This window comes from Peromyscus eremicus, chromosome 3, assembly GCF_949786415.1.
Source record: "Peromyscus eremicus chromosome 3, PerEre_H2_v1, whole genome shotgun sequence".
In the NCBI taxonomy this organism is placed as follows: Eukaryota; Metazoa; Chordata; class Mammalia; order Rodentia; family Cricetidae; genus Peromyscus; species Peromyscus eremicus.
Genome location: NC_081418.1, coordinates 52,069,348 through 52,096,896, shown reverse-complemented (window position 1 = coordinate 52,096,896; position 27,549 = coordinate 52,069,348). Strand labels below are relative to the sequence as shown.

Here is a 27,549-nt window from a genome sequence, read left to right as displayed (position 1 = left end):
AGAAGAGGATTGGAGGAGAAAGCATGGATATCCTTGGGAAGAGGAAATAGTTTCTATGGGTGGGCTGAGGCATGAGGGGATGGGAGCAGGAGGAATCAGGTAGGGGTGGGGCAATGTGGAAACCTAGTGCAGAGGAAACTTCTTGGAATCTATGAGGGTGATTCTAGTAAGGATTCCTTGTAATGGAGAATATGGATCTAAACTGGCCATCTTTGGTAGCTGGGCAAGGCTTCCAGTGGTAGACCTGGGTTACATTCACCCTCTGAAAACTGACAGTGGAGTCCCATTGCCGAGGATAACTACTCAGTTCATTGACCACAGAGAGTCCAAGCTGGTGTGAACTAGAAGCCTTCACCTCTACTTTCTAGTCTCTTTGGTGTGAAAAGGTACTCTATAGACACAAATCCAGCCTCAAAACCCTCCACCTTCAATCTGTCCTGCCTGCACAATGTGCTGGGGCAATGGTCTCACAGAACATGTGGGAGTGGCCCACCCATGTCTGATTTAACTTGAGGCCCACTTCACAAGAGGGAATCTATACCTGGCACTGCTTGGATGGCCAGAAACTGGAGACTGGATAGCCCAGACTCCTAGAATAGAACCAAATGTGACTGGTCTTAAAAAATAAAATAAAATCAATGAAATGATTCCTAATGATATTCTGCTCTCTATACTCATAGATCAGTGCCTTGTTCAGTCATCATCAGAGAGGCAGCAGGTAGGAACAGGTGCAGAGACCCACAACCAGACATTATAAAGAGAGAGAGTCTAAATTGGAGGTCTCCATCAGGTCTCTCCTCTCAGAGATCTTGGAACCCCACAGAGGATGGGGAGGAAAGACTGTAGGAGTCAGAGGGGATAAAGGACACCCAGAGAACATGGCCCACAGGATCAACAAAACAGGGCTCATATGGGCTCACAGAGACTGAAGCAGCAAGCATATGGCCTGAATGGGTCTGCACCAGGTCCTCTGCATATACATTATGACTGTTAGCTTGGTATTTTTATGGGACTCCTAACGGTGGGAGCAGGTGTGTCTCTGACTCTTTTGCCTACTCTTGGGACTCTTTTCCTCCTACTGGGTTGCCTTGCCCAGCCTCGATATGATGATATGAGGACTTTAGCCTTGTCTTACTCTATCTTGTTTTGTCCTGTTTGGCTATTGTCTCTTGGAGGCCCACTTTATTCTGAAAAGCAAATGGAGGGGAGTGGACCTGGGGTTAGAGCGGAGCTATGAGGAATGGAGAGATGGGAAACTGTGGTTGGGATATATAGTATAAGAGAAGAATCTATTCGCAATAAAAAAATTCTATTTCACCAAAAAGAAAAAAAAAGAAAGGAAAATGAAAAGAAACACAGAAGTCTCAATCATGCTCTTGATCCCAGCCACTGTGTTTTAAGAGAAATGTAAATTAACTAGCACTCAGAGTGATCAGATCTAGGAACCAGATAAACACAAAACAAGGAAAATGGTCAAGTTATCCCAGAGGTACAATCAATAGTAAGAGAGCACAGAGGAGTATTGAACAGACATCTAGCATTTGAAGCACTGTTACAAAGAGGTGATCAATTGTGCTACAGTAGCCCATGTTTTCAGTCAATGGGTGAGTGATAAGCAAATTCTGGACTTGACATAGAATGATTCATTTAATTGTCAAGAGAAGAAGACAGATTGTCAATGAAATAATCCAACATGCAAAGTATTGTTTTCTCTAATTTATTTATTCCTCTATAATTTTCATTTCCCATGTAACTCTTACAGTTTTACCTTTCTGAATAAGATATGCTGACCCACCTTTGCTTCTGGTCTTGGTCATGTATGCTTTACTTTGCTAATGAGAAATTTATCAACTTGATAAAAATGTAATTTTTACATAATAATTTGGTATTTTCACTTCTAATTTTTAAAGATGTGCTTATTTACTTATGTATGTGTACACGTGCCTGTGTGAATTAATGTGCACTATGTACATGCAAGTGCCTTCAGAGGCCAAAAAACATTGGATCCTCTGAAATTATAGTTACGGGTGGGTGTGACCTGCCTGAAGTGGTGCTAGGAACCAAACATGGCTCTTCTGCAGAAGCAGTAAGCACTTTTAACCACTGAGCCCTCTCTCAAGCCCCTCAACTTTCACTTTATCCTATATCATAATCATAAAAAAGTCATAAGGTCAGCTGACCACCAGCTATGTAAGTATAATCAAGCTCATACAAGCTGAGCAATTGACAGATGGCTATCTACAGATATATATATATATATATATATATATATATATATATATATATATATATATGTATGTATTTCAGCCAAGGTCAGTTAAGTGTTGATAAGATCACCTGAACTCCATAAATTCATGATCTCAATAAACTTTTACTGTCACATGACTATGAGGCTATGAAGTATCAACTATACAGCAGTATTACATAGGATTATTTATATAACATTTACACTTCAAAATTTAAGAGCCAGAAAGCTTCTTATCCCTAGAAATAAGCTGAACATTGAGGGATCCATTTTCCCCCAGGTTAACATGAGTTCCTAACTTCTTTCCACATAGTGATGGTATTATAGATAAATGTAAAATAAGGACTATTTTCTTCCTTATTTCATTGTCAACAACATAAATTAGAAAAGTAAAAGCAGGAAGCACTTCTTCTTAATATGTAAACGTTATATTTATACAGACAGCAAGTGATGTCTAATCTGTAGGTAATATCATTTATAAACTCAATAAGGTAATCTTACCTGTGTTGCTATAAAGTTAGCCAAGAAATAATTTCCCTTTTCATATGTGTCTGCAAACAAGAAGAAAGTAAACCGTTATCTGCTTCAGTTGTAGCAGATAATCTCATGTTGAGTCTGAAATATTTAAAACTGATCACAATGACTAACGAGGTATTCTTCATCTTCCTGAGAAGCAATAAAGATACTAAGCAAGCACTTTCCTTTTGTGTTTTGTTTGTTTGTTTTCTTTTGTTTTAGAAAGGTTCTATTCTCTAACTCAGGCTAGCCTGGAACTTATATGTAGCCCAGGCTTGCTTTGAATTCCCACTGTTCTTTCTTCCACTTTCCATTTCAGGTTATTATCTGGCATATGCTTTCTTATACACCCAGGACCACTCCTACAATAGGCTGGGCCTTCCCCCATCAAACACTAATTAAGAAAATGTACTACAGGCTTGCCCACAAGCCATTCTTGTGGAGGCATTATTTCAATTGAGGTTCCCTCTTCTAACATGACTGTGTCTTGCGTCAAATGAACATCAACTAGACAGCACAACTATTTGACAAAAATCCCAGTACCAGAATGAGAAACTCCCACTTGAGTCAGAGTAGTCTAACAATAGGCTATTGCTATTGCCCTTGGTTGTTTCTCAGAGGCTAAAGGCAAATCCCTACTTCTGAAGACACTGCATACTTCGGACATAGGACTCAGAAGATCTGAAAGTCTCCTTCCCACGATCTAGCCTTCACAGCACCGGTAAGTACTAAGTGAACTATCAAGGGAGGGGAGCAATCAATATTCCTATCCAGCTGTGACATCTAGGAACTAGAACAATGGCCAGTATGACAAGATATCCCTAAAGGTACAATAGTGGCACTCATAGCTTAGTAGCAACCAGCTGCTGTCCAATTAGACTTAAAGTTCACTCAATAGGTTGGAAATTATACCTGGTACTAGAAACCTAGACAACTACCTGGGCCTAATGAGTTCATGGATTTTAGAGGAGAACCTACTATCATCACTTTACTTTATCAGCGTAATTCCTAATTGCATACTAAAATCTATCCTTATACCCACAGATAAATGTAGTTCACAACCCTCACCAATGAAGCTTCTTTTTACAGTAAACAGACACCATAACAAAGGAAAAAAGAAAAAGAAAAACCCACAAATGGTGATAATACAGAGACCAGTGGCTCATGGGTAGCCCAACTTCAACCTACATCTACAATGCAGCTTCTTAGATGACATCTGGAAGAGGGGGCAGGAAGATTGTAGGTGCCAGATCAAAAAAAATCTGCTGTGAGATTGTTTCTCCTAGAACCAAAAAGAAGCTATGCCCTAAAATACCTAAAAATATGGCTATTTCAACAAGGCTGCTTCAACAAGATTTAAACAATGATAACACCAATATACTAGCTAACACAGAAAGGGAAATCTCATGAAGTACCATCCCTAGACAAGAAGCACAGGCTACTAATGCCTGCTGAGATCTGAAAAAATAGATTCTTCTAGTGATGAGCCCACTAATTGGCTGTATAATACGAAGTGGACAGCCTTGAAGTCACATACACACAAGCCATGAGAAACAGACTCACTGGATTCTGTTTAGGTGTTTATAAATTTGTGTGTGTGTGTGTGTGTGTGTGTGTGTGTGTGTGTGTGTGTGTAAAACAACAATAATAAAGGAAAAGGAGGCCATTAATTTGAAAGAGAATGAAGAAGAGGATTTTGGAGGGGTTAGAGGGAAGAAACAAAGGGAGGAAGTGATATAATTATATTTTAATTTAAATTTTTAATAAAAAATTCAAAGAACTATATTCTTAAATGGATACTTTTATGTAAATTTCAGCTAAGATCATATACTCTGGAAAACAATATAAAATGCAAATAAAGCTAATACTCAAAATACAATTTATAACAATGAAAATTAACATCATATATAGAGAGAACAATTACAGTTAGATAAACTTTACAATATCTTCTTCATGGGATATGGTCATAGTAATGATGTTTATAAGAAGAACATGTTAATATCCAGCTGTGTGTCTGTTATTTCATTCAGTAAAAAGAAACTAGATTTACAAAATAAATTTGCCATGTTTTCAGCTATATAAAAATCAAGCATTTTCCTAGGTATATAACAACAGAAAAACAAAAGACAATACAGAAATATACCTAAATGTGGTTGTATTTTTTCTAATTTTGTACCCTTAAAGCTTTTGTGAGTATTTCACGCTTCAATGAGAGTGAAGAAAACCAAAAGGAAGAAAGCCTTAGGTATATTAGTGAAGGAAAATGGGCTACAATTTCAGAAAGTGTGGCATTTTGCAAAATCAAAATGTTCTAGTCCACAATAACAGTAATAAAAGTGGGAACAGGTTAATAGCAGCATGCCAGTATTCTTTAGAAATGTCTGAGCAAGAGGGTGCTCTGATGATAAAGATGGGTGGCAGCTATCTACAATAGAATGAGTGAAAACCCAGCTTGAAGACAGAAAACATACCAAGTATTAAGCATCCTGGCAATTCATAATTCTCAATTTATGTGTCACCAAGAGTCTTCTGAGTGTCCCTACTTATGAGGGAAAAGATGCCTGATATTGTTGGCTGACCTGAGTAGAGCTATGACCCTGCCCATAAGGATGACTTCATGATCAGCCTGATATCTCCATCTATACTATTTTATCAGAGTGAGATAGTTCTGTGAGGATACTGGCTGAATCCATCATGTCAGGCTCATGAAATTTCCAAGACTGGGGAACCATACCTGGTCTACAATAACTTGCAGTAGAATATATATGAGCTAGCCAAAGTTTCCCCAACACCACTATCTTATTGGAAATAGACAACACAGATTTTTGAGTGCCACCAGTACATGGTGAGCTTCTATGACAGAGTGCTCTGAGTGACATACAGGCTCTCTGGGGGTTCATACTCACCCATGCTTTGTCCATCATCCCAAAACATCTGACCTTCAGCCTTCCTTTTATCATCCAAAGCAACAGTCAATCCCACAAAATTTTGTCGACTATATAAAAAAATCATTATTTTTTAATTGGTTGTAGGCTGTAAGAACAAAGAACTCCAGAAATAAAACTCAAACCTCCAGGTATTAAATATGTACATAAAATGACAAAAATAGAGTGAGATTAAAATATAAGATACAAGTCAACAGAATATCATTTAAAGTTTAATGAAACATTTCTCAACTTCAATTTTCACAACTCAAATAGGCACACTTTCCAACATACTTGCTGCAGTAGTACAATGGTGTGACATCAATTCCTTAGTATGAAAATCCCAGAAAATTAAAACTTCAACAGCTTTCAGGTACCAAGGAATAAAACCCAAACTACTGGTGATACCATTCACAGCCTTCCATGAGTTAACTGTTTCAATTTTATGTACCCAACTCATTTTCATCTTTATTTCTTTAATACTCCCAGAATATCTCTCTTTGTCTTCACACATGCAAATCCACAAATCCTATTTATTATTTAAGAGCCATCTCTGGGTCTGTTCTGGTAAAATCATGTCTTTCATCACCAACTGAGAGGAGACTGCTCTTCTGAGCCATTTTTATATGCTTTTGACATGTTTTCCTAATGTGTGTGTGTGTGTGTGTGTGTGTGTGTGTGTGTGTGTGTTGTGAAATCTCTTTTTGAGTTCACCAAAAGTACCTGGGAATTGATGCTATATTCCTGTGCAACCACTGCAAGTGAAGGTGCTTGTTAATGTCCCCCTTTTCAATAACATGAGGAGAAACATAGGCTTTGATTCTCAAGAGAAGTTTCGCTTATGAGAGTTGTGCGATTGACACAAGACCACAGGTGAAAGGTCTCCCAGGGAATGGCTTCATGAACTTGTCTTCCTCTAGATCCTATCAGAAGGCACCCATAGAAGCCAACCAATGAAACTCTGCAATCTAGTTTCTATGCCATTTGTTTATTTATCCATATGTCCTGGTAAAGGGCCAGGTCACCAAACACTGCTTCATCATACCTGTAGTGAGTGTTCATTGCAGGCTCTTGCCAAGGCAGGATGTAGCCTCCTCTGACATGAAGGTTGATGTGGTCCAGAGGAGCTGCCAATGTTTTCCATTCACCTATTGATTCTTGGCCAGATCCCTAGAATAAAACATATAGATGAGAAATGCTGATAGGAAAAATCAATGAATGAGTTACATATTTTACTACAAATTCTTCCTTACTAAGGGAGCATGTTGGAAGATCAGCAAAGCACTATAAAAAGGAGAAAAAAAATCTATTTTCGTTTTTACTTAAACCTTTGAAAACCTGGTGTTTTTTGTGTAAGTCTAGAGAAGGTACAGGGTGGACAACAGGAGAAATAGGTGCTCAGATGTTTCCTGTGCCTTAATGCAGACCTCCATTTATACAGATCTGGCTAGGGTAGAAATGTTTCTGGTCTGGGAAGTAAGGAGAAAGTTTTAGCCACCTCTCTAGCCTGCACAGAGCATCTGATTCCTCCTAAAATAATTATAACTCACCGTGCTATGGTCATACCACCGGGCTCTGGGAAAATAAGCAGATATCTGAAATGTGTTCTGAAACATAAAATCAGTATGATACTATTAATATCCCAAATGGGAAGCAATGTTGATCTTTAAAACACTTCCTATAGAATTAAGATTAAGATGTAATTTTATTAGTGATGTCAAGAATTTGAGAAATAATGAATACACTTTGAAAACTCCTCTTCAAATATACAGAAAAAATGTTTCAATTAATGAAATTATAAAAGCAGTAGATCACAGAATTCCCAAATGAGAAATCAGTGTTGAAAAGCTTTCATTAATATCTTGGGGGCAAAGATCTCCTTTTGATGTTGTTGTAAGTTATCTACTTGAAAATAATGAAATAAGCAAGACAGGGAAATGTTTAAAATGTTTTTTCCCTGGGCTAGTGTGGTTGTCTCAGTGGGTAGAAGCATCTGCCACCAACCCCGAAAACTCGAGTTTGATTCCTTAAGGCCAAGTGGTAGGAGGAAAGAATTCAGTCCTAAATGTTGTCTTCTATTATCTATACATGTGCACACATAGACAAGCTCAATATTTTCTTTTAGTTTTAAATAAAATATTTTTTTTCACTGTGGCTTTGGATCATGTGGTTGGAAGGCATCTGGTCTATGAAGAGAAACTCACACTCTTCAGAACGGGGCTGATCAGGAGAGCAGGGCCCAACATGAACTGTTGGTCTATATCCCAGGTTTTATTGTCATCTATGAACCTGAAAAATCCAAAATGAAAAAACTCATCCCTAGGCTTACAACCATTGCGACGTGTTTTCACAAATGAGCGCAGACTCACTGTTTGGGGAAAGAGGCAACACTCACTCATGGAGAAGCGCTCGAACGACGGTGCTGCCCTCAGTGTGAGCTTTGTGCATCAGGGTGTACAGATACGGCAGCAGGGAGTACCTGGTCTCCAGTACTTTCCTTGAGTACTCCTCAAAGGTTGAATTCCAGGCCATGGGATCTTGTCTCTGGAGGGGTGAGTGAGCATAGGATAAGCTCTTCTTCACTGCACCCCAGGGATCTCAGAAGAGGATGGCTGGACACTTACCATGTGAATAAGTCACATGTCACTTCTCTCACCATTTCCAGCCTACTCCTTTCTGCTCCCTCTGTCACCTACAAAACTAGTGTAGATGTTGTTCCTCGTTATCACCAATTCTCAGGTCCCTCGCACAGTCCAGCTTTGACTTTGTGTGTATGTGAAGCTTTATCAATAGGCCCCTATGTAGTGCTGACTTATCAAAGATGGTTTGAGTAAAATACCAACTTAATATTCTGTCAAGCAAAGGAACATGTCATATTGTAGTTCAATGCAGTAGCTAGAAAAATAACTTTTCTTGACAAAAATGCCTCCAAGAGGTGAGAAAACTTGTACTACTAAGAGTTATTAATAACCTTGGAGTTCTGAACTTTGTGGATATTCTAAAACATGGATATCCTGGTGGTCTTCATGATTTGTCAGGAAATAAGAACGACACCCCTGCAATTTTGATATAAGCTGTGATTTGACATTTGATAATACAGCTGCAGCACGAACAATGGCTGCCTCACCCTAGTCCCAGCATTGTTGTGGTTCCTGGAAAATGGATAAAATGCGCCCAGTTGCATCCAGCGGATACACATCTCATACTCAGCATCTCCAAAGAACCCACAGATGTCTGCTCCTGTCTGAGAAGGAGCAAAATCGAGTATCAGCTGGGTATTCTTTCAAGACAGACACATATACACTGAAATCTGGGCAAGGTGCAGCAGTACTGATATGACTTACATAAGGTATTCCAAAGAGACTGAACTCCATCATGCCTGCAATAAGACAAAATGGCCATGTTAAATGAAGACAACCCTTAGGTAGGAGAGAGAAAGCTCAACCTGCCTCTTCCTTTACTTCTTTAACAGCCCTGGGCAATTCCTGCTGAATATATTGAGAGATGGGTATAAGCTAAAACTCACACTGGCAGAACAGTCAACTTTTATTGACTTCACTGCCACCCAGATGCCAATCTAAATATACATAGTATAGCCACATTGTACACACTACAGTTCCACTCCCACCACCAACAAAGGCCCCTAGGAAGAACCACACACCAATGATGGATTTCCCCAGCTGGTCCCAGGCAGCTGTGTTGTCTCCCAGCCAGTGTCCTGCCCAGCGTCCAGAAGAGGGGAATGTGGAGCGGGTGATGACGACCCCTCTCTCTCCTGTCACCTCCTGCACAGCTCTGGTGGGGAAACAAGGAGGTGAATTTGAAGAGGACAGCCATGGAATTTCATGACAGAGAGTGGCTGGTGGCTGCAGCTCTGTGCATGAGGCAGGAGAGCAGTTGCTCTAAGAGTCAGAGAACTCCTTCCCGGAAAGAAGCTAAAAGTCACGACAAGAGTCCCAGACAACCTCACAGCAGGGCACAAGAGATATACCTGCACGTAAAGTGAGAAGCTTACTCTCTTTTTTAAATTTTTTAAATTTATTCTTCTCTCATGTATTATATCCCAATGATAGTTCCCTCACCCTTTTCTCCTCTTAGTCCCTCCTCACCCCCATCCACTCTTCCTCAGTTTTCCTTCAGAAAAGGACAAGCCACCCAGGGATATCACCAAACACGGCATATCAGGTTGTAATAAGACTAGGCATCTCACCTTGTATTAAGGCTGGATAAGGCAACCCAGTAGGAAGAATATGGTCCCCAAAGCAGGCAAAACAGTCAGAGATAGCCCCTGCTCCCACTGTTAGGAGTCTCACAAGAAGATCAAGCTACAAAACCATAACATATATGCAGAGGGCCTAGGTTAGACCCAGGCAGGCTCCCTCATTGTTGGCTCAGTCTCTGTGGGCCCCTAAGAACCCAGGTTAGTTGATTCTGTAGGTTTTCTGGTAGAGGATCTTATTCATAAGAGGCCCAATTAGCAAGTTATATGTGGAGGTCAGAGGAGGGGCTGGAGAATTTGGTAAAACAAGTATTTAAGAAACAAATTCCATACCCAGGAACAAATCAATCAATTCCACACATATCGTTGCACAGTCTCTACAATGGGGGTTTTTCTTGAGTTCCTATCACTGCTAGGAAACCCAGCACAGTTACCAAGGATCATTCAAGGAATACATAGATAGACCTGGGATCTGAATTATGGTATATATGCTTTGGGATATTATTAACATCCTCCACTATACTTTAGAATGCAGAGTATATTTTGTGCTCACAGGAATACAAGTGTAAAAGGTATATATTTAGACAGTTATATAAACATGGTTTTTATCTGTAGTCACACACGTAGCCAGGACTAGTGTGTTTTCAATACAAAGGTTTGCTAAAGAAAGCATCACACATCAGGAGACACAAATGAACACTCCCTTACTGAAAGATCGCTGGCCCACAAATGTACTGGGAGCCTGACAAAGGAAGGTATTTTCACAAAAAAAAAAGTCCAAAGACACACCATGGCACATGTGTACCTGCTCTGTCTCCACTCTCTCAAACATACACATACAAATAAATTAATATAATTTCAAAAGAGGTAAAACATGATTCTTGCCCTTAGGCGTACAGAACCACCAAACTCTGGGTTATTCCGTAAGGTCACTAGGTAAGAGAATGGAGTGAATAGAAGTTATAGACCAGGCTAAAAAGTTTTTATGGAGGAAGAAGGTTTCAGCTGGGCTTTAGTGTATGTGCTGAGAGGTCAGCCCAGACAGAGTCTGTATGTCCAGCATAGGTGACTGATAAAGCAGGAAACATTAAGGTGTATGAGAACCATGGAGGTTTAAGAGTATAGTCTCCCAAGCTATTAAAAGGCACACACCACACACACACACACACACACACACACACACACACACACACGCATGCACACACACACACACACACACACACACGCACACACACACACACGTTATGAATATTAAAGGGATTTGACAGTTTGAGGAGGATGTGGGTCAAGGTCAGCAAGAGCAGTTCAAGTTCCAGTGCTGATGAAATGGTTAGAAGAAAAGAAACACTGCTAAGTGCTCACAGTGCTTCAAACATCTGTGGATTCGTTTTGTCATTTAATGGCAATTACAACCCAGGAGGTGCTGTGGCGGTGGCTAACTAGGAACCAGCGTTCCGATTGGGAACCACCAGTCTAAAACCCAAGGCCCAAATTCTAAACCAATAGAACAAACAGAAAGGAAGGAAGCAAAAGCCATTCACAGAGGAACAAGCTTCCCTGTGCTGTGGAATAGAATGTTTAACTATGTAAAGATGTGTTGCTGTTTTACCTTGCCTGCCTAAGGTACCTGACTGGTCTAATTAAAAGCTGAATGGCCAATAGGTAGGCAGAGTAGGGATAGGCAGGGCTGGCGGGCAGAGAGAAAAGGGGAGCCAGCCAGCCAGCCAGGGCCAGCTACTTGGGGACTAGCCACAGACACAGAGGAAGCAGGAAAGCAGGGTGGACAGTAGGTATATGAGGTAAATGAGCCCTGGGCAGCACATAGATTAATAGGAATGGATTAATTCAAGTTTTTTTTTTTTAAAAAACTAGCTAGAAACAAGCCTAATCTAAGGCCAAGCGCTCATAATTAATAAGTCTATGTGTCATGAAGAAAGCCTGCTACATTCCTGAAAGATCATTTATAGATTGAGCTTCCCTGAGGGAGGAGATGGAGTTGATGGGATCTGTGACCAATAAAGTTTCCTGGAGGAGAGAGGAGTAGTTGGCAAGAAGGTTCAGTCAGAAACTAAAGCAATGGCTCACGTCTTCTCTGTGCTGCGGTCTGAGCTTTGCAAACCCCCTCTCTGACAAGAAAAAATCCTGCTCTTCTAAGAACCACTCAACTGCCACTTCTTCCATGAAGTCTTCCTGGATTGTTTATTAGTTATACTTTTCCTTCCGGTTGTTTGGCTCTTCCAAACAGGAGGGGCTCCTTGACAGTAAGGGGTTCACTCCCATTTATCCTCCTGGAGGTCTGAGGTAAGGTTACACTTGAGGATATAAAATACCTGTTTTCTTATTTCATAGGAAGAAAAGCTTATTTTCTGGAAGAACCAGTTTCTGCTTGGACAGAGTGCAAGAAATATTAAATATTAATCTTATCTTACAGAACACTGTAAAGAGGTGTTTGTGACAAAGAATTGAAGTCCCCCTCCTTGTAGGACTTTTATGCAAGTGTTTCAATCCCCTCCCCACCCTACCCCCAGTAACACCTTGCTTTACACAAATGCCCCCCTGCATTCTTGGTACTTAGGTAGACCACCTCTTTCCCCTTCCCTTCATTTCCTTTGGGGCTATGTTTTTGTTTTGTTTTTTGGTTTTTTTTTTTTTTTTTTTTTTTTGTCTTGATTAGCCAATCATGAAAGACTGTGAGGTTGGACCACAACCAATGAGAAAAGACATAGTCAACACCTGAGTTAGAATAAAAACCAAGTATACTTACTACTTTTCAATTCCAAAGGAAACTCCAATTCCCCAAACTCCAAAATGCCATCTAAATATTCAGAAATGTGCTCAAACTGGACCATCAGGTGATTTCTAGCAGTTGGTTAAAGGTCATAGCTCCTCAGGAACTCGTGAAGCTGGTTCCCCTCTACTAAAAGGAGTCATTTCCTTACTTCTGGCAAAGGGACCTATGGCTCTCCCATTAACAAATACCTGTGGCACCAACAGCTTAGCAAGGTCCATTCTAGCCTCCAGGATCCCTCAGTGCCCACTCAAAAGTACTTGTTATACACATCAAAGCCCCCACACCAGTCTCCTGGACCTTCCCTCCTCCCAGCTACTCATCCTTCCTAAAACCTAGCTATTCTGACTATTGTCTCTGCTCTCACGTTCTAGCCTCTCCTGCTACGCTCTATTTCTTGCTATCTCCACCATTCTCTCCTGCCTCTCTAGAACTGGCTATGTCCAGTCTGCTTTTCTCTCTGCTCCGGACTCTTCCAGATGCCTCCGGCTGTTCTCTCTCATATCTACAATAAAAATGTTCCCTTAGCCATACCACAGAGCTGTCATGTCATCAGTTTACACACCGCCCCAGTGTGCTCACTCTGCTGAGCACACCCTTTAGATCAAGAGTAAAGTTGTGCCTTGTCTTAACACTTCAGCTGGAGTAGTGGTCTCTCTCTCTTTGTGATCCCAAACTTTTATATCTGATGAGAGGAACCTGGGGCTGTATAAATGAAGTGGCATTATGAAAGAACACTGAAAAATGACAAAGAAAGCAGAAAAGATGACAAGAATTTTTCCGGGAAAACCATGGTATCAGTGTGCATCACCTCAACCTGCGGATAGCTCATGGCAAAATACAATATATTCCTCTAAGCCCTGAGAAGAGAAAAAGAGGGCTGTGGACCAGAGCCTTTGAATAGAAATGAGTGTGAGAGTAGAAAATACCATTTTGCCCTGTAAACAAACAAACAAAAACAAAAACAAAACTGAACAATCTGGAGTTTTTCATGACTCTGGGTGGTGGGGATGATGCCATCACTGCTGAACTTAGATTGCAGGGGAGTTTCCTGCATGAAAGAGGTTCTTAGTGATATATTGATAAATACATATGATATATATATAAATGAGACATATTCATATTCATATATATATGAATGTTTACAGAAAAATCTGTCTTAGACCAAAGTCTGAAAGATGAAAGAGGACATCTATGAACATTTTCTTCAAGAAAGCAATACACTATACAGGCAGAACTGCTGAAAGCAAGCATTTCAGAACTCAGGAGCCACTTGTCAAAGGATAAAAATCATCTTCCTAAGAGAAACTGTTAAATCTTGTCAAGACAGTGAGGTTTATAACGCTCTCCCTTAAGGCTTCTCCCACCTCAGCCCATTCCTTGCCATTTTGTCAGCAAAGGGCCAGCAGTTTTACAGTAAACTAAGAAATCTGAACCCCCTTCTGGTCTGTTAAAAGTATTCTCCTCCAAATACTTCAGTCCTCTAGACAATGTCTATTCTGAGGGTTCCATGACTCAAACCTCAGATCAAGATTGAGAAAACATTCCTACCTCTAAAGAATTAGTTGCCAAGCTGGGCAGTGGTGGTGCACACCTTTAATCCCAGCACTCGGGAGGGAGAGGCAGGCGGATCTCTGTGAGTTCGAGGCCAGCCTGGGCTACAGAGCAAGATCCAGGACAGGCACCAAAACTACACAGAGAAACCCTGTCTCGAAACAACAACAACAACAAAAAGAATTAGTTGCCAAAACTTCAACACTTTGCTGGCAGGCACCCTCATGGGTGCGAAGGCTGTGATTTCAGCTTAGGTAAAACATTTGGCTCAATTTTAAAAGTAATTTTTGAGGATTAGACTCACACAGAACTTCGTAAAAGGAATGCATACTAACAGGCATCTTAAACATTATGCATGCCCAGGTTCCAGGACATTCCCAGACAAGAACCACGAAAGAAGCCTGAAATGAAAAGGAAGGCTGTCCTTTTGTCCCTTAAATAGGGAAGCATTTTCTTTTTCACCTTTCCAAGCAGTAAAGGACTTAAGAGGCCAGGCATCCATTGTGACTAAAGTATGCTTCATTAAGACAGTCACCTTCCAGACTCTAAGCCTTTGAACTAACTTTCTTGGCGTAGTCTCTCTCTCTTTTTTTTTTTTTTTTTTTTTTAAGCCAACATTAGGAATTCGTTCTCTGCCCCTTTAAAGATGCAAATCATTTTTTTTTTTTTTTGATTTTTCGAGACAGGGTTTCTCTGTGTAGCTTTGTGCCTTTCCTGGATCTCTCTCTGTAGACCAGGCTGACCTCGAACTCACGAAGATCTGCCTGCCTCTGTCTCCCAAGTGCTGGGATTAAAGGAATGCCCCACCACCGCCCGGCTTGCAAATCATTTTTTTTTTTTTTTTTGGTTTTTTTTCGAGACAGGGTTTCTCTGTGTAGCTTTGCGCCTTTCCTGGATCTCGCTCTGTAGACCAGGCTGGCCTCGAACTCACAGAGATCCGCCTGCCTCTGCCTCCCGAGTGCTGGGATTAAAGGCATGAGCCACCACCGCCCGGCGCAAATCATTTTTTAAAAGCTGGTTGTGTGGAATTTAGAATCAAGAGTGTCTTCCTCAAGGCCAAATGTATCCCTTTGTATGCAATCAATAGGAAGGTAGTGGGTCCACCCTAGGAGCCAGTTTTCAACAAGGCTTGGTTCAAACAAGGAGTATCACCTCCTCCCTCAAAGACCAGAGAAGTACTTTTCCTTTGAGAAAGGGAGGGAAGGGAGGGGAAGGGAGGGAAATAAATGGTTACAGAATCCAGAAAAGTTGCTGATCAAATAAGAACAGAAAGAGCAGCCAACCCTATGGATAGTGGGAAAGCTATAATTTATTATTAGAAATGTCTAATATTCAACAATAACAACAAACAAATCATGCAAAAATTAGAACAAAAAAATGAAAGATACATAAGAAAAAAGTAGCCAATAGAAAATGTTGCTGAAGGGACTTGGTAAAGAAGGGGTCTACACAAGATATTATAAATATATTCAAAGAACTAAAAGAAAGCATGTCTTACTAAAGAAAAATATGGCCTGCCATATTACTAAATGGATAATGAGGCACGATGGAAATTATAGGGACACCAGATGGGAAAGGTGCCTAACTTGATCGAGAGCCAAAACTTCCAGCCCAGTCAACAAAATTTGCTTAGAGGCATATTATTCCTTTTATATAGAAGTATTTTAAATAAGATGATAAGACAGCAAAGGGCCAAGCTAATGGCCTAAGCACATCTGACCTCTGAATAGAAGAACCTCATTGCTTTCCCATATGTGAACCTGAAATATCTAGGCATCTCACAAGATTATAAACTGTGCTCGTAGAGAAAACATTGGTAGTATTCTGAACCGCCCCTTGGGGACACGCGCAGCATCCTGACGTCATCATATGTAAAGTTTCCTTTAATAAAAAACTCCACCCCCACCCCCACCCCGTCCCCTCTCACCAGAGGTAGCCTGCATCTCCTTCTTTCTCTCCTCTCCCCCTTTAATAATAAAACTTTACACGTGGATGCTGTGTCTGCGTGGTGTAAGTAACTTTCCACAGATCCCCCCATGTCTCTATGTATGTGTATATATATATATATATATATATATATATATATATATATATATATATATACCCTCTCTCCTCTTTCCTCTCTCCTCTCTCCTTTCTCCCTTTATAAAACTTTCCACGTGCATGCAGTATCTGCATGGTGTGAGTAACTTTCCGCAGCTCCACACCACAGCCCACCACCGAGTCTGCGTGTTGTGTCTCCCTCACCCACTGGAGTACCTTGGCCCAACCCACCAAGGCCTCCTGCTTGCCATTTCCACAAGTATGCCTTAATTCCCCATGCCAGCCTTTATCTTTGCTAACAGTAACAAAAGCATACTTACTCATAGGTGGGTCTGGTCTGGGACCACCCATAAAGGCTGTGCACATCATAGTGCTGAACCCGGGAACCATCTGGAAGGATCTGCTCACTCTCCATGCACAGTGTGTTGCTGCTCAGGCCTCTGTCCCTGGCTTCCAAATCTGAGGGGAAATACTGAGTTAATTTCCAGACATCTTGATTTATATATTGGCATGTCTATCATACCAAGTCTAATTACTTGAAATTTTTAATATAGAAAAGCAACATCCTGTAATTTCATAATTAAGGCTAAGAAGAATATGCAGGCTCTATGAAACATCTTCTTTTGCTCCAACTCTAACTCAATGTGCCAGCTGATTTTTCACCATGACAAACTCTTTTGTTGTTAGGAATGTTTCTTCCACTAGAAGGTAATGTTCTCAAGGGAATAAATAGGTCTTGTGCAAATTAATTCTATATTGATGTTTCTGAATCTTTCTGACTTGTCAGCACTTTACTGAAAAATATTAAATTAAAGGACAGAGGAGTAAGTGAGTGGGTGGGTGGATGGATGGATTGATGGATGGATGGACGGACAGATGGATGGACAGATGGATAGACGGGTAGATGGATGGATAGAGGAGAAGGATCAAGATGTGACCAATAATCTAACATTAAAAGACCTAGATTCTAGTTGCTGATGAACTGTTTATAGGAGCTTCATTCCTCGGGCTTCTTTGTGGTAAGAGGACTCAATATTCCGAGATGTCTTTGACCATAGCCTCTTATTCCAGTTTCTGGTGCAGTTAGTACAAAGAGCATCTTTCATGAAGTGTTTGAACACGGGTAGAAAGTTTGAGGACTAGATTTTCATACTCTAATCAAATGAATCTGTGTATTGGGAGGTACACCTGCACATAGAGGGGTGTTTTTACAACTTTGGCAATAAATTCTAGCCGTCAATGCAATCAAGTGTATCGCTTAGCTTCTTTTATAACACATGTCATTATTTTTATACTTAATTACTAACTTAGTAATTTGAATACATTCAAAGATATTCTATTTGTGGATTTTATGCCATGTTGAGAGTATGTTTACCCCTGCACTCCAAAACTTTTGGCTTTATGTGAGAATAAAAAAAAAAGAGGATCTTGAGCAGGAAAGAACTCATACATGGCATGTAGGGTGGTTTATTGAGAATTTCATTGTGGCAGCCATTGACAGATCCATCTACGAAGTTTGAAGGCTCATTCATATCCTAAAGTAAGCAAGCAAAGAAAAGATTCTGTCAAGTCAGGGATAGTATGTCATTTCTACATAAAACACTAACCTCAAAGAAATAAGCTTTAACCCTCTTTATGCTTGACATGGATCAAAATGGAATCTAAAAACCCATGTCAGCTTGGTGGAGTGAAAATTCCTTCCCGTTTACCTAGCCTTTTCAAACTTAAAAAAAAAAAAGCATAGTGAAAACACTGAGGTAACATTGGATCCTGAACCAAACAAAATATCTCAGTCTATCTCCCTATCCAACAAGTCTGTTGTTATTTTTCTATTCATAGATTATTTACTTTGTATCTATAGTCAGTAGCCATTATGATCTTCTTCTACCTTTTCTTATGGCCCTAACCTAGAAATTATTCTGGGGCTGACATAGGCTGAATATACTCTGAGCAGTTGTAGTAACTCAGAAACAAGGCTGGAAATAAAACCTTACATCACAGGATGTATAGCTCAAGTGGAAGCAGAAGAGGCCCTGAGGGGCAATGTTCATTGTCTGCCGGCAGGGTAAAAGTAAAATTGGTCTATCTTAAATAAGATAATCTTAATTAAGTAAGACTACAAGCAACAGCAAGCAGTTGAGACTAACTATAAATTGTTCTATGTTACCCAACAACAGTTTTCTTTCTGTAGAACAAACATCTCATAGTTTTCAGAATCTCTTCTTCAATGCTGCCTACGTTTCTTCACTGTTTGACTTATCCATTTGGATTAACTTGTGCTTTTCCACAAATCTACAATATGCTTGTGTGGCCTGAAGGTTCAAGTAGCCAGTGAGGCCAAAAAGCAGCCATGGACTCTCTGTGTGAACTGTGAGCTTCTTCTACTCTGACCCAGGGTCTGGCAGCTCTTCAGAGCTGGACTGGAACTTGCTTAGGATTTCAGGGGACTAAATGTGGGGGAGGAAATCATGACACTAATGAATGTGCTTCCCACCCCTAGGAAGATGCAAATGGAGGAGTCCTTTAGAGACTTTTCCCAGAAACATCCCAAGAATCCCTGCCCAGAAAACCTGTGCAACACACATTAGAACAGGCTTTTAAAGACATTCCTTCAGAGTAGTCGTCTATACTAGTCCAATAGTGAATGTCTTTTTGGCTCCCAAGTTCATGCTTTGTCCATTCCCAGGTCTGCCCTGTCTTGCTGGATGTATGTGTAGGCTTCAGAGTGGCCTTGATAGCTGGGAAACAAAGTCAAGAGACTGACCTATTGGAAATAAGAGATACCAGGATGTTCCTCCCTGTTGCCCATGCATTGGCATCCCTGTTGCCCATGTATTAGCATCTTCAGCAGCTGACACACTTCCTCAATGGACTCCTCTACCAGACATGTCCCTGGGAAGGCCGACAATAATCTCTGCTATTCCTGGTTTTAGACACTAAATTCCCTTCCTTTCAGCTGGCTATCTAGTCCTAGCTGCCTATTCCACTAGTTTGTAAACTATTTTCCTGAGTTCTGACTGCTCACATGTCCAAAGAATTAAAGGTGCACTTACGATCCACAGCCCATCAAACTTCAAGCTCTTCCCTGGCTCCCGAGGATTTGAATAGAGCTCCTCTATCTCTTTCTTCCACCATGCAGATGTGCTGGAGCGCAGGAAGTCAGGAAAAGCAACATAGGCCCTGTATAGCTGGAAGAACAACACACACTTTCATGGGAAGATCTCGTTCTAAAGCCAAAAGGGGAAATGAGCAAGCATTTAGGCCTGTCCAGTCTCTGATCTAACCTTGGTTTTGCTACTGCTTTCACTGCATGGTTTAGAATGGACACAAAATTGGAGAGAGGGGGAAAAGCCCTCTAATCTCTTAGGAAGAGGTAGGGTAGATTTAAAGCCCCTTGTAAGCATAGGATTTGTTTTATGACTAGACATTAACCGTGGACCATAGAAAACTATTTGCCAGTATCTAAACAGTTGAATTGTAAAGATGCATGGGTTTTTTTTTGTAGACTGCTCAAACTAAGGAGGTCCTATTTGTCTTTGGGAAGCGGGGGCACAGAGAAATGTGCTGAATGGTGACCAAGTGTGTAGGCTTGATGGGGCAGAAGGTGTGAAACCAAGAACTTTCCTCCTTCTAGCCTGCTCGTGATGTCTTTGGTCCTCAAGAAATTCACCAAAAACCATTTACTTGTGCTAGTTCTCTACCAGGGAAAATATTCTAGACTTTGGTTCATTATTTTCAAGCAACATTATGTTTGAATCACAAGCTAGTAAGTGCATATATAAGGGATTTCGTGGTCACTTTCTTTTTAGATCCTTCCAGTTTGGTTGCCTGTCAACTTTTTCATTTGAGCATCTCCTCTGCTAAAACTGACCACCAGGTCAAGTTATAGCAAGCAGACTCAAGTTATAGTTACTTAACCAGAAAGGGAAAGTGCCTTGTCCACTAAGAGAAAACACAAACATTCAGATGTTTAGGGTGATACTTCCAAAAATTTCTGTTCAAATTTACCTTAACTTGAGTCTCATGGTCAAGGGATCCATCCACATTTACATTGGGCAAATCTGGCCAAACCTAGACAAACAAGAAAAATTGAAACCTTTAAAAGTTACTGCACACAAACCATGAGGTGTTTTGCCTGCAAAGCTCTAATGGGAGACAACTCTAAACTTGCCTCCATCTTTGTCTTGAACTGAAGTGTGAAATTCATCCAGGTGACAACGCCCAGGGGTTCCTTGCTTATTCTATAAGTTTTCACATTTTAAAATTTGAACTCAAGTAACAAACTACATTTTAAGTGTACCTTTGGCACAATAATATTTCAAATGAGTCCTTGGCTTTGGTTTATATTTTATTTTTACCTATAAAAACTATTCTTTACAAATAAATGTGAAATATGATGTTAAAGACACGCTTGATTGACATTCCATCTTGCTGCCTGACCAAGGTCAGGCCCCTCCTAAATTCCTGTCTCAGCACATACTGTTGCAGGATATTTGATCACACTGTTAACCCTAAGATTGTGCTATTTACTGGAAAAACCTGCTTCTCCTTGTGGTGTGGCTCAACCTTAGCACACACCTTTAATCAAGAGCTTTCTTCTTAAATACTATAAACAGGATTAAATAAAGTAAATCATAGGTCAAGAGGTGGAGCAAGCAACCAGTTGACGGGAAGTGAACACAGAATTATTAAGAAAAAGCCATAGAAAGTAAGAGGGAGTAGGGAGGACGGATAGAGACATGCACAGGAAGTAGAAGGAAGGGACACTGAATTTGAGGACACTTGATTGAGAAGCTAGGAGAGAGAGTTTTCTGGGATGTCAGCAGAGAAGGAAGGTTAGTTGGGTGCTTTCTCTGCCTCTCTGAGCTAGCAGGCTTTCACCCCAGCATCTGGCTCCTGAGTCACTATTGGTAAAATTGAACAACTGAGATTTTTGTTTAAAAAAAATACTCCTCCATACAAGCTTTTTAATCCTCCAGGCTTGTTCTCAATATTTTTGAGCAGTATCAATACTTGTTGAGTAGTATATGTAGAATTAACAATCTATAGTATTAATCAGTTTTATTTGTATCTAACAGTACATTAATTATATACATTGATAAATCACCAGAAAACACTAAATGAACATTCTTCTAGAATATATATATTCTGAAATTTCAGTAGGACATACTGCTTGTTAATATTCTGATCTGCCCCATGAAATCTCACCCCTTGGCGCTGCCCTACATCCTGACGTAAAAGCCTCTTTTTAAGGAAAAATTCTCTCTCTCTCTCTCTCTCTCTCTCTCTCTCTCTCTCTCTCTCTCTTCCACTTTTCTTCCCATGAGGTATGCACCTTCGATGTCTCTCGCTCTCTCTTCTTCTTCTTCTTCTTCTTCTTCTTCTTCTTCTTCTTCTTCTTCTTCTTCTCTCTTTCTCTCTGTCTCTCTCTTTCCTATCTTTCTCTTCATCTCTCTCTATTATAATAAACTCTCCACGTGGATGCAACATCTGGGTTGTTAATTACAGGCCGATGCTGCCACCACGCCCACATGGCGTGCATCTGCCCTCATGTTTCCCTGCATGTGCAGCATACTCTCAGGGGTTCCCCCACGAAATAATTCATAACACTGCTTGCTTTCTCAGAGTTCACAGAATTCTTACAACGTTAGTATGTAATACTTCCTGATTGAGAATGGCACAGAAACACTTTCTATAACACAGCTACACCAGTTATTGAGAGCTTTACAAGAGGTCAGGTGTGTCAGGTCACAACTTGAAGTGTAAGTCCACTGGGTTAGGTGAGAAGACAGTGTTCAAAATGGTCAGAGTGTATACACCGGGTGATAGGCCAGAGCACAATAGGTTACGAAGGGAGCTTAAATCTGAGAGCTACTATCATCTGGGGTCCAGGAGTCTGCCTAAACTACCATTGATATCATATCATCCATATGAGATGAGGATTGAGGCCATAGAAAGGAATCTAAAGTGACAAGATAGACAGTGATTTTTTTTAAGCCTGATTAAGCATCATTGGTCAAAACCAAATGCTTGTTTTGAATTTATGTGGCAGAGACACATAGCTCAGAGCCCTGGGAATTATTAATGTTTGTTTTAAAAACCATTCTGCTAAATATAAATATGAGCAATGGGACTATCAGAATATGTGTATGCAGTTGCAGCATTCCATGTTTTAGAGAATTTGACCTGTAACTTTGGGTCTAATGCTTACTGCGCTAGGTAGCATTAGGAAGACTGCTCGTTTTGCAATGTATTCATTATACAGCATATATTTACAGAATTGATAGGAACTTCTCGTGAGGTAGATTGATTATAGGTACCTTTCTCAAGCCTTACCTTGCCCCAGACAATGTCATCGGAGTCAGGCCATTTGATGAACACATTGTTTTCCTGTCCTCGAGTAAATGTTAGATAGTGTGTCTCATTGCCAGAAATGGCTGGGTCCTGTAGTGACAGTTTTAAGATCACAAATATGAGTGAAATATCTCCAAGGAAATTCCACTCCAAAAACTGACAATTCATAATGCAGAAAGAATAGGTGACCCAAGAAGTAATATTATTTTTTTAATTAGACTTGTCTTTACTGAGTATATTATCAAAATCAATAAAATAGAACATTGCCAGAGGTACCCAAGGGAAGATGCATAGTTCTTAAGGGCAATCTCTTTCAAAGAGAATAAAAATCTATATCAATAAACGAAACTTCATATATTATAGAAAGTACCTACCCAGAGCTATAACTAATATAATGGGGGAGGGGATTACAGAAACTGAGATACAACATGACATGACTGATTTTTTCCAATTACGCATAAATCCATTTAAAAAAGGAAGAGGGGGAAGGAGAAATAAGAATTAAAGGAGTTTATTGATGGTTAGCCATTCTCTATGGTTTTATTTGGAAAACAGTTCCAGGAGTAAACCAGATTAGAAAGACATTACCTTCAAGAGGAGGAGCCATTTCTACTGTGTAATAGCAGTATGCCTTAGGAAAGCAAACTTTATTTTATTCTGTGGCCCAACTTACTCAAAACTAATGTGGCCACTCCCACCTACTGCATCTCATACTGATCCAGCTCATCTCTGTAGTATGCTGGTTCATAACTGTCACACAAAACATCACTATCTGAAATTATTTTTCTAATATTTGTCTCTTGATTGCCTCAGCCCACTGAAATACATACCTTCTTAAGAAAAGAACATTGTCTTCTTTACTAATTCAGAATCCACCCTCTCCCTATAAACACCAATGTTCAACAGATATTTGAATGAACAAGTAACAAAAGCCATATTATAATTTTGGAAGCTGAAAGATTCACTTGCAGGTAACTAAGTAGGCTGGCTTTCTGAATCTGCTTGTGAGTTCAAGGAAATGTCAATAACATCCCTAAGATTTATCACTCCTGAGGATGATATCAAAATGGATTTTTTGGGGGGAGCAAAGAGGGGGTCAAACTTTTTGAGATTGTACTTTAATTACAACACTTCTTCTTTTTCTTCCCTTCCCTTCCCTTCCCTTCCCTTCCCTTCCCTTCCCTTCCCTTCCCTTCCCTTCCCTTCCCTTCCCTCCCCTCCCTTCCTCTCCCCTTCCCTCCCCTCCCTTCCCCTCCCCTTCCCTTCCCTTTTGTTCCTCCAAACCCTCCTGGTGGATACATCTACAAAACACCCCCACACCTACAACTCAGGGAACATTTCAGGAGAGTGGGTGGAAAGCCTGTAAGAAGCAGCGGATCAGGAACTTCACTGTGAGACTGTGTCTCCTAGGAACATCAGAAGCTACACCCATCAAATCTCACCAACGTGATTGCCGAACATGAGCTGAACAAGGAGGACACCAATGAACACTCCAGACTGCACAGGGAGAAGCCCAAGGCAGTCTTTGACATCCCCTTCTTCCCCGGGAAGATAGGCAACTGAGACACAGCTGTACCAGAGGCACAGCCTGGAGCAGCGTGGCATTTTATTTGCTACATTCATTGTTTTCTTTCCACAGTTCTAACTTTAGTAAGAGAAAAGTATCAATAGATGGTTTCCAGTGGCACTAAGCTATACAAAAGAATTACTTCTTTAAAGAAATTTTCACTTTTCTTTCCTACTTCATTTGCTTAAATTTTTAAAATATATGTATATTTAAATGTTCACAGGAAGTTTCCAAAATGTGCAAGAAGTTTTCTTGTAGCTGTCATCCACTTTCTCCCAGTGGTATTATTTTGGAACCATAAAGACAGGAGCCAAAATTCTGTCATAATACCCACCAGAATAAGAATAAACCTCATGCCATTTTTCTTCATTTGATTAATCAGGACACTGAGATTTTGAAAGCTGGAGCTGAGGGTGAAGTCCAACTTCCGGTCCATGTAATCGATGTCTACATGCTGGACGTCCTACAGGAAGCAACAGGCAAGGTGCTCAGTGCTCTGCAACAGATGTTCTGCAGGTACACTCAGTGTCCTGCAACAGATGTTCTGCAGGTACACTCAGTGTCCTGCAACAGATGTTCTGCAGGTACACTCAGTGTCCTGCAACAGATGTTCTGCAGGTACACTCAGTGCTCTGCAGGTTCTGCCACTACTTCTGACCTGGCCTGGGCTCCTTCTAAATTCCATCTCCTAACACACACACCTCTGCACACACTTTTCAATTTCACATGCCCAAAGAAATCACTTTCTGATTCCTCCTCACAGCTCACTGGTCCACATACTTCATCTGCTTCTTCAACTACTGTTCCCTCTTTCCTTTCCCTCCCTCAATTCCTGTCCTCCTAACCCTTCAAATCTCAGACGTGGTGAGCCCATCAAAGTGCATTCAAGGATAGATAGTAAAACTCTCCTAAACAACACATTGTAGACCTGGTGGTTGGGTGGTTGTTTCAGTAAATCTTACAGAGCTTATTCACGAGAGAAGTGTATTATTTTTAACTGCCTCTACACAGCCCCAAAGGAGATTTCTGCACTTGAAACTCAGCTAGCACCAGAGTACTGAACAACAGGTAAAGTAAATATTCAGATGAAAAAGAAAGCAAGCTACTTCTTTTTAGCCCCAAAGTGGAACTCTCCTGCGTTGCCTTAGGACTCTAGGTGAAATGCTTTTGGAGAAGCTCAGACGTGTAGAAAAGCCAAAACTAAAACAAGAATGAACTAACATACTTATGACATTGATGACTTGGGTAAGTTAGATCTATGGAAATTTTTAATCTTGCATTCTTCTGGTATTTTTCTCATCTCTGTTTAACAAGTACATCATACAATGTATATAAAAAGACAAAAGTGCAGCTTGTACATAGGTATCAAATTATCTTCAGTGAGAGGATCACTTTATTCTCATTTTATAATCCTTAATTTCCCTCCAAAATCTCAGCAAATGATCTAAAAGCCAAGAAAGAGGAGTGCCAGAGAACTGACAATTGTACAAGCAGAAAGAGCACACGTGTCTTTTTGCTTGTTGACAGCAGCTATGTTTCTCAGGATTTACTTGGGGAGCTAGATTATGGGATATGCACATGTATGTTGCGAAGAAAGCAAAGTCTAGATCTTCTACTGCTTCCTTTCATACTGTCGTTTAAAGCTCATGTCTACAAGATGGTCATTTCTGAGCTTCTAAAGTCACAGCTCGAACAAGTCATAGCTACTGCAAACAATCCCCAGTAGCAGGCAATGAGTGATAGCATACTGCAACTGTCCCACTGCCTCCTGATGGATACATATGCAGCTCTTAGTTATGAACCTTACATACCAAGGTTTAACATGCAAAAAGGTAGCATGCAGTATGTTTAAAATGTAAAGCATTCTACAGAAGACGATTGCCACAGCTACTTTTCTTCTACTAAACTAACCACTGCTTTAATTTGTATGAACCCTGTTTTCATTACACAAGTAAGCTAAAAAAGCAGAAACAGAGGGAGAGGTTCATACATAGGGAATCTGGGCTGCCACCATTGCATCATACAAACTGGCGATTTCTTCATCACTCTGGTATCCATAGCGACTCAGCTGGAAACCTAAGGCCCAGTATGGAGTCATGGCTGGCCGACCAATCAACTGGAATAAAAATAAAATGCTAATTACCACAATTTCAACCTTCCATGTTGCACACATTCACTTAATCACTGTGCCACACACCATAATTATTTTTAAAAGTCTGTATTAGTTTAAAATATCAGTGATTAATTGATCAACTAATTAATTAAAACAAAAGTCTATATTTGTTTAAAATAGTCTAAGTGAAATAAATGGATGCTATTAGACTTCTTAAGGAAGAAATTTGAACAATTCTACTGAGTTCTAAGAGCTCTCAAGATAAATAAGGAAGTCAAATATAAAACAGCCAGGGAGGTGAAACACAGAAACATTGTAGCTGAGGTTTCCTCCCATTGTCTAGCCATTCCTTCAGAAAACCTGACACATTCATAGTGAATCTTCATCAGAAACTCTTCAATAGACTTCTGAGCAAGTGATCAAGACATACATGGGTTATTGATATGCTGTCAGTACCTCATAACACTAAAGTCTGGTGTGTCAGCTTGAGTGAGGTCTACAAAACCATTGTCAAATAGAAAAATGTAAAACTCCTTGAACATCCGTTTTATATTGCAAGGAGAGTAGCAGTCCTCTCATGGGAGCACCCGTGAATAAAATGAACAAAAAGAATCTTATCTCAGTGTTCAGAACATTGTAGCAATATGCACCAAATACGCGATGGTTTATCAATAGATAGACAGGTTTCCAACCTGTGTGTATTGCTGAGTTACAAGTTCAGGTGTTGGCCCCAGAACCATATAGAAGTCCAGAATCCCTCCTATGGTGCGGTATGTCAGGGCAGGGGTAGGTTGGAGTGTCACATCTGTAAAGATTAGAAAAAGCCAAATTGGTAAGTAGCCATAAGTTACCCTGATGAAGAATCTATCCTAAACTTTTCGATTTTCACCCTCATGCTTTAATAGCTTCCTCCTCTGCAAAGTCTTCTCTTAGGCAGTGGGATCGAGATGGACTCCATGTGCCTAAAATAAAATATACAATCCCAACAACTTATGTCACCCTATGGAAAGGAAGCTAAGGTGTCACAGAAAATAAGGGAACATAGAGAGCCAAAATTTCACATTTAATATGTGGTTTGGAATATTTAATAAATCTTGAATTAATAGATGAATGAGTGAAAGCCATTGCATCCAATTTTCCTTGCCCTTGAATGTCCTTATTTCTAGTAACATCCTAGACTCTGACAGGGTGGTCACAGTTGTCTCTGGTGGCGTATACATGTGCAT

General features: G+C 40.3%; 1 protein-coding gene across 1 annotated transcript in view; it reads right to left on the bottom strand.

Annotated features, from left to right (window-relative positions):
• The window catches only part of Mgam2 (maltase-glucoamylase 2 (putative)), a 79,090-nt gene that overhangs the window by 8,064 nt on the left and 43,477 nt on the right, over positions 1 to 27,549 (bottom strand). The window contains exons 29-45 of the mRNA XM_059257021.1: positions 27,016 to 27,128; positions 26,201 to 26,326; positions 24,545 to 24,673; positions 22,626 to 22,733; positions 20,298 to 20,360; positions 19,343 to 19,477; positions 17,740 to 17,824; positions 16,610 to 16,748; positions 9,347 to 9,480; positions 9,030 to 9,064; positions 8,813 to 8,929; positions 8,081 to 8,229; positions 7,890 to 7,974; positions 7,236 to 7,292; positions 6,731 to 6,855; positions 5,668 to 5,756; positions 2,747 to 2,796 (exon numbers count right to left, since the gene is read on the bottom strand). Coding sequence (XP_059113004.1) covers positions 2,747 to 2,796; positions 5,668 to 5,756; positions 6,731 to 6,855; positions 7,236 to 7,292; positions 7,890 to 7,974; positions 8,081 to 8,229; positions 8,813 to 8,929; positions 9,030 to 9,064; positions 9,347 to 9,480; positions 16,610 to 16,748; positions 17,740 to 17,824; positions 19,343 to 19,477; positions 20,298 to 20,360; positions 22,626 to 22,733; positions 24,545 to 24,673; positions 26,201 to 26,326; positions 27,016 to 27,128 — 1,739 coding nt within the window. The remainder of the gene's footprint in view (positions 1 to 2,746; positions 2,797 to 5,667; positions 5,757 to 6,730; positions 6,856 to 7,235; positions 7,293 to 7,889; positions 7,975 to 8,080; positions 8,230 to 8,812; positions 8,930 to 9,029; positions 9,065 to 9,346; positions 9,481 to 16,609; positions 16,749 to 17,739; positions 17,825 to 19,342; positions 19,478 to 20,297; positions 20,361 to 22,625; positions 22,734 to 24,544; positions 24,674 to 26,200; positions 26,327 to 27,015; positions 27,129 to 27,549) is intronic.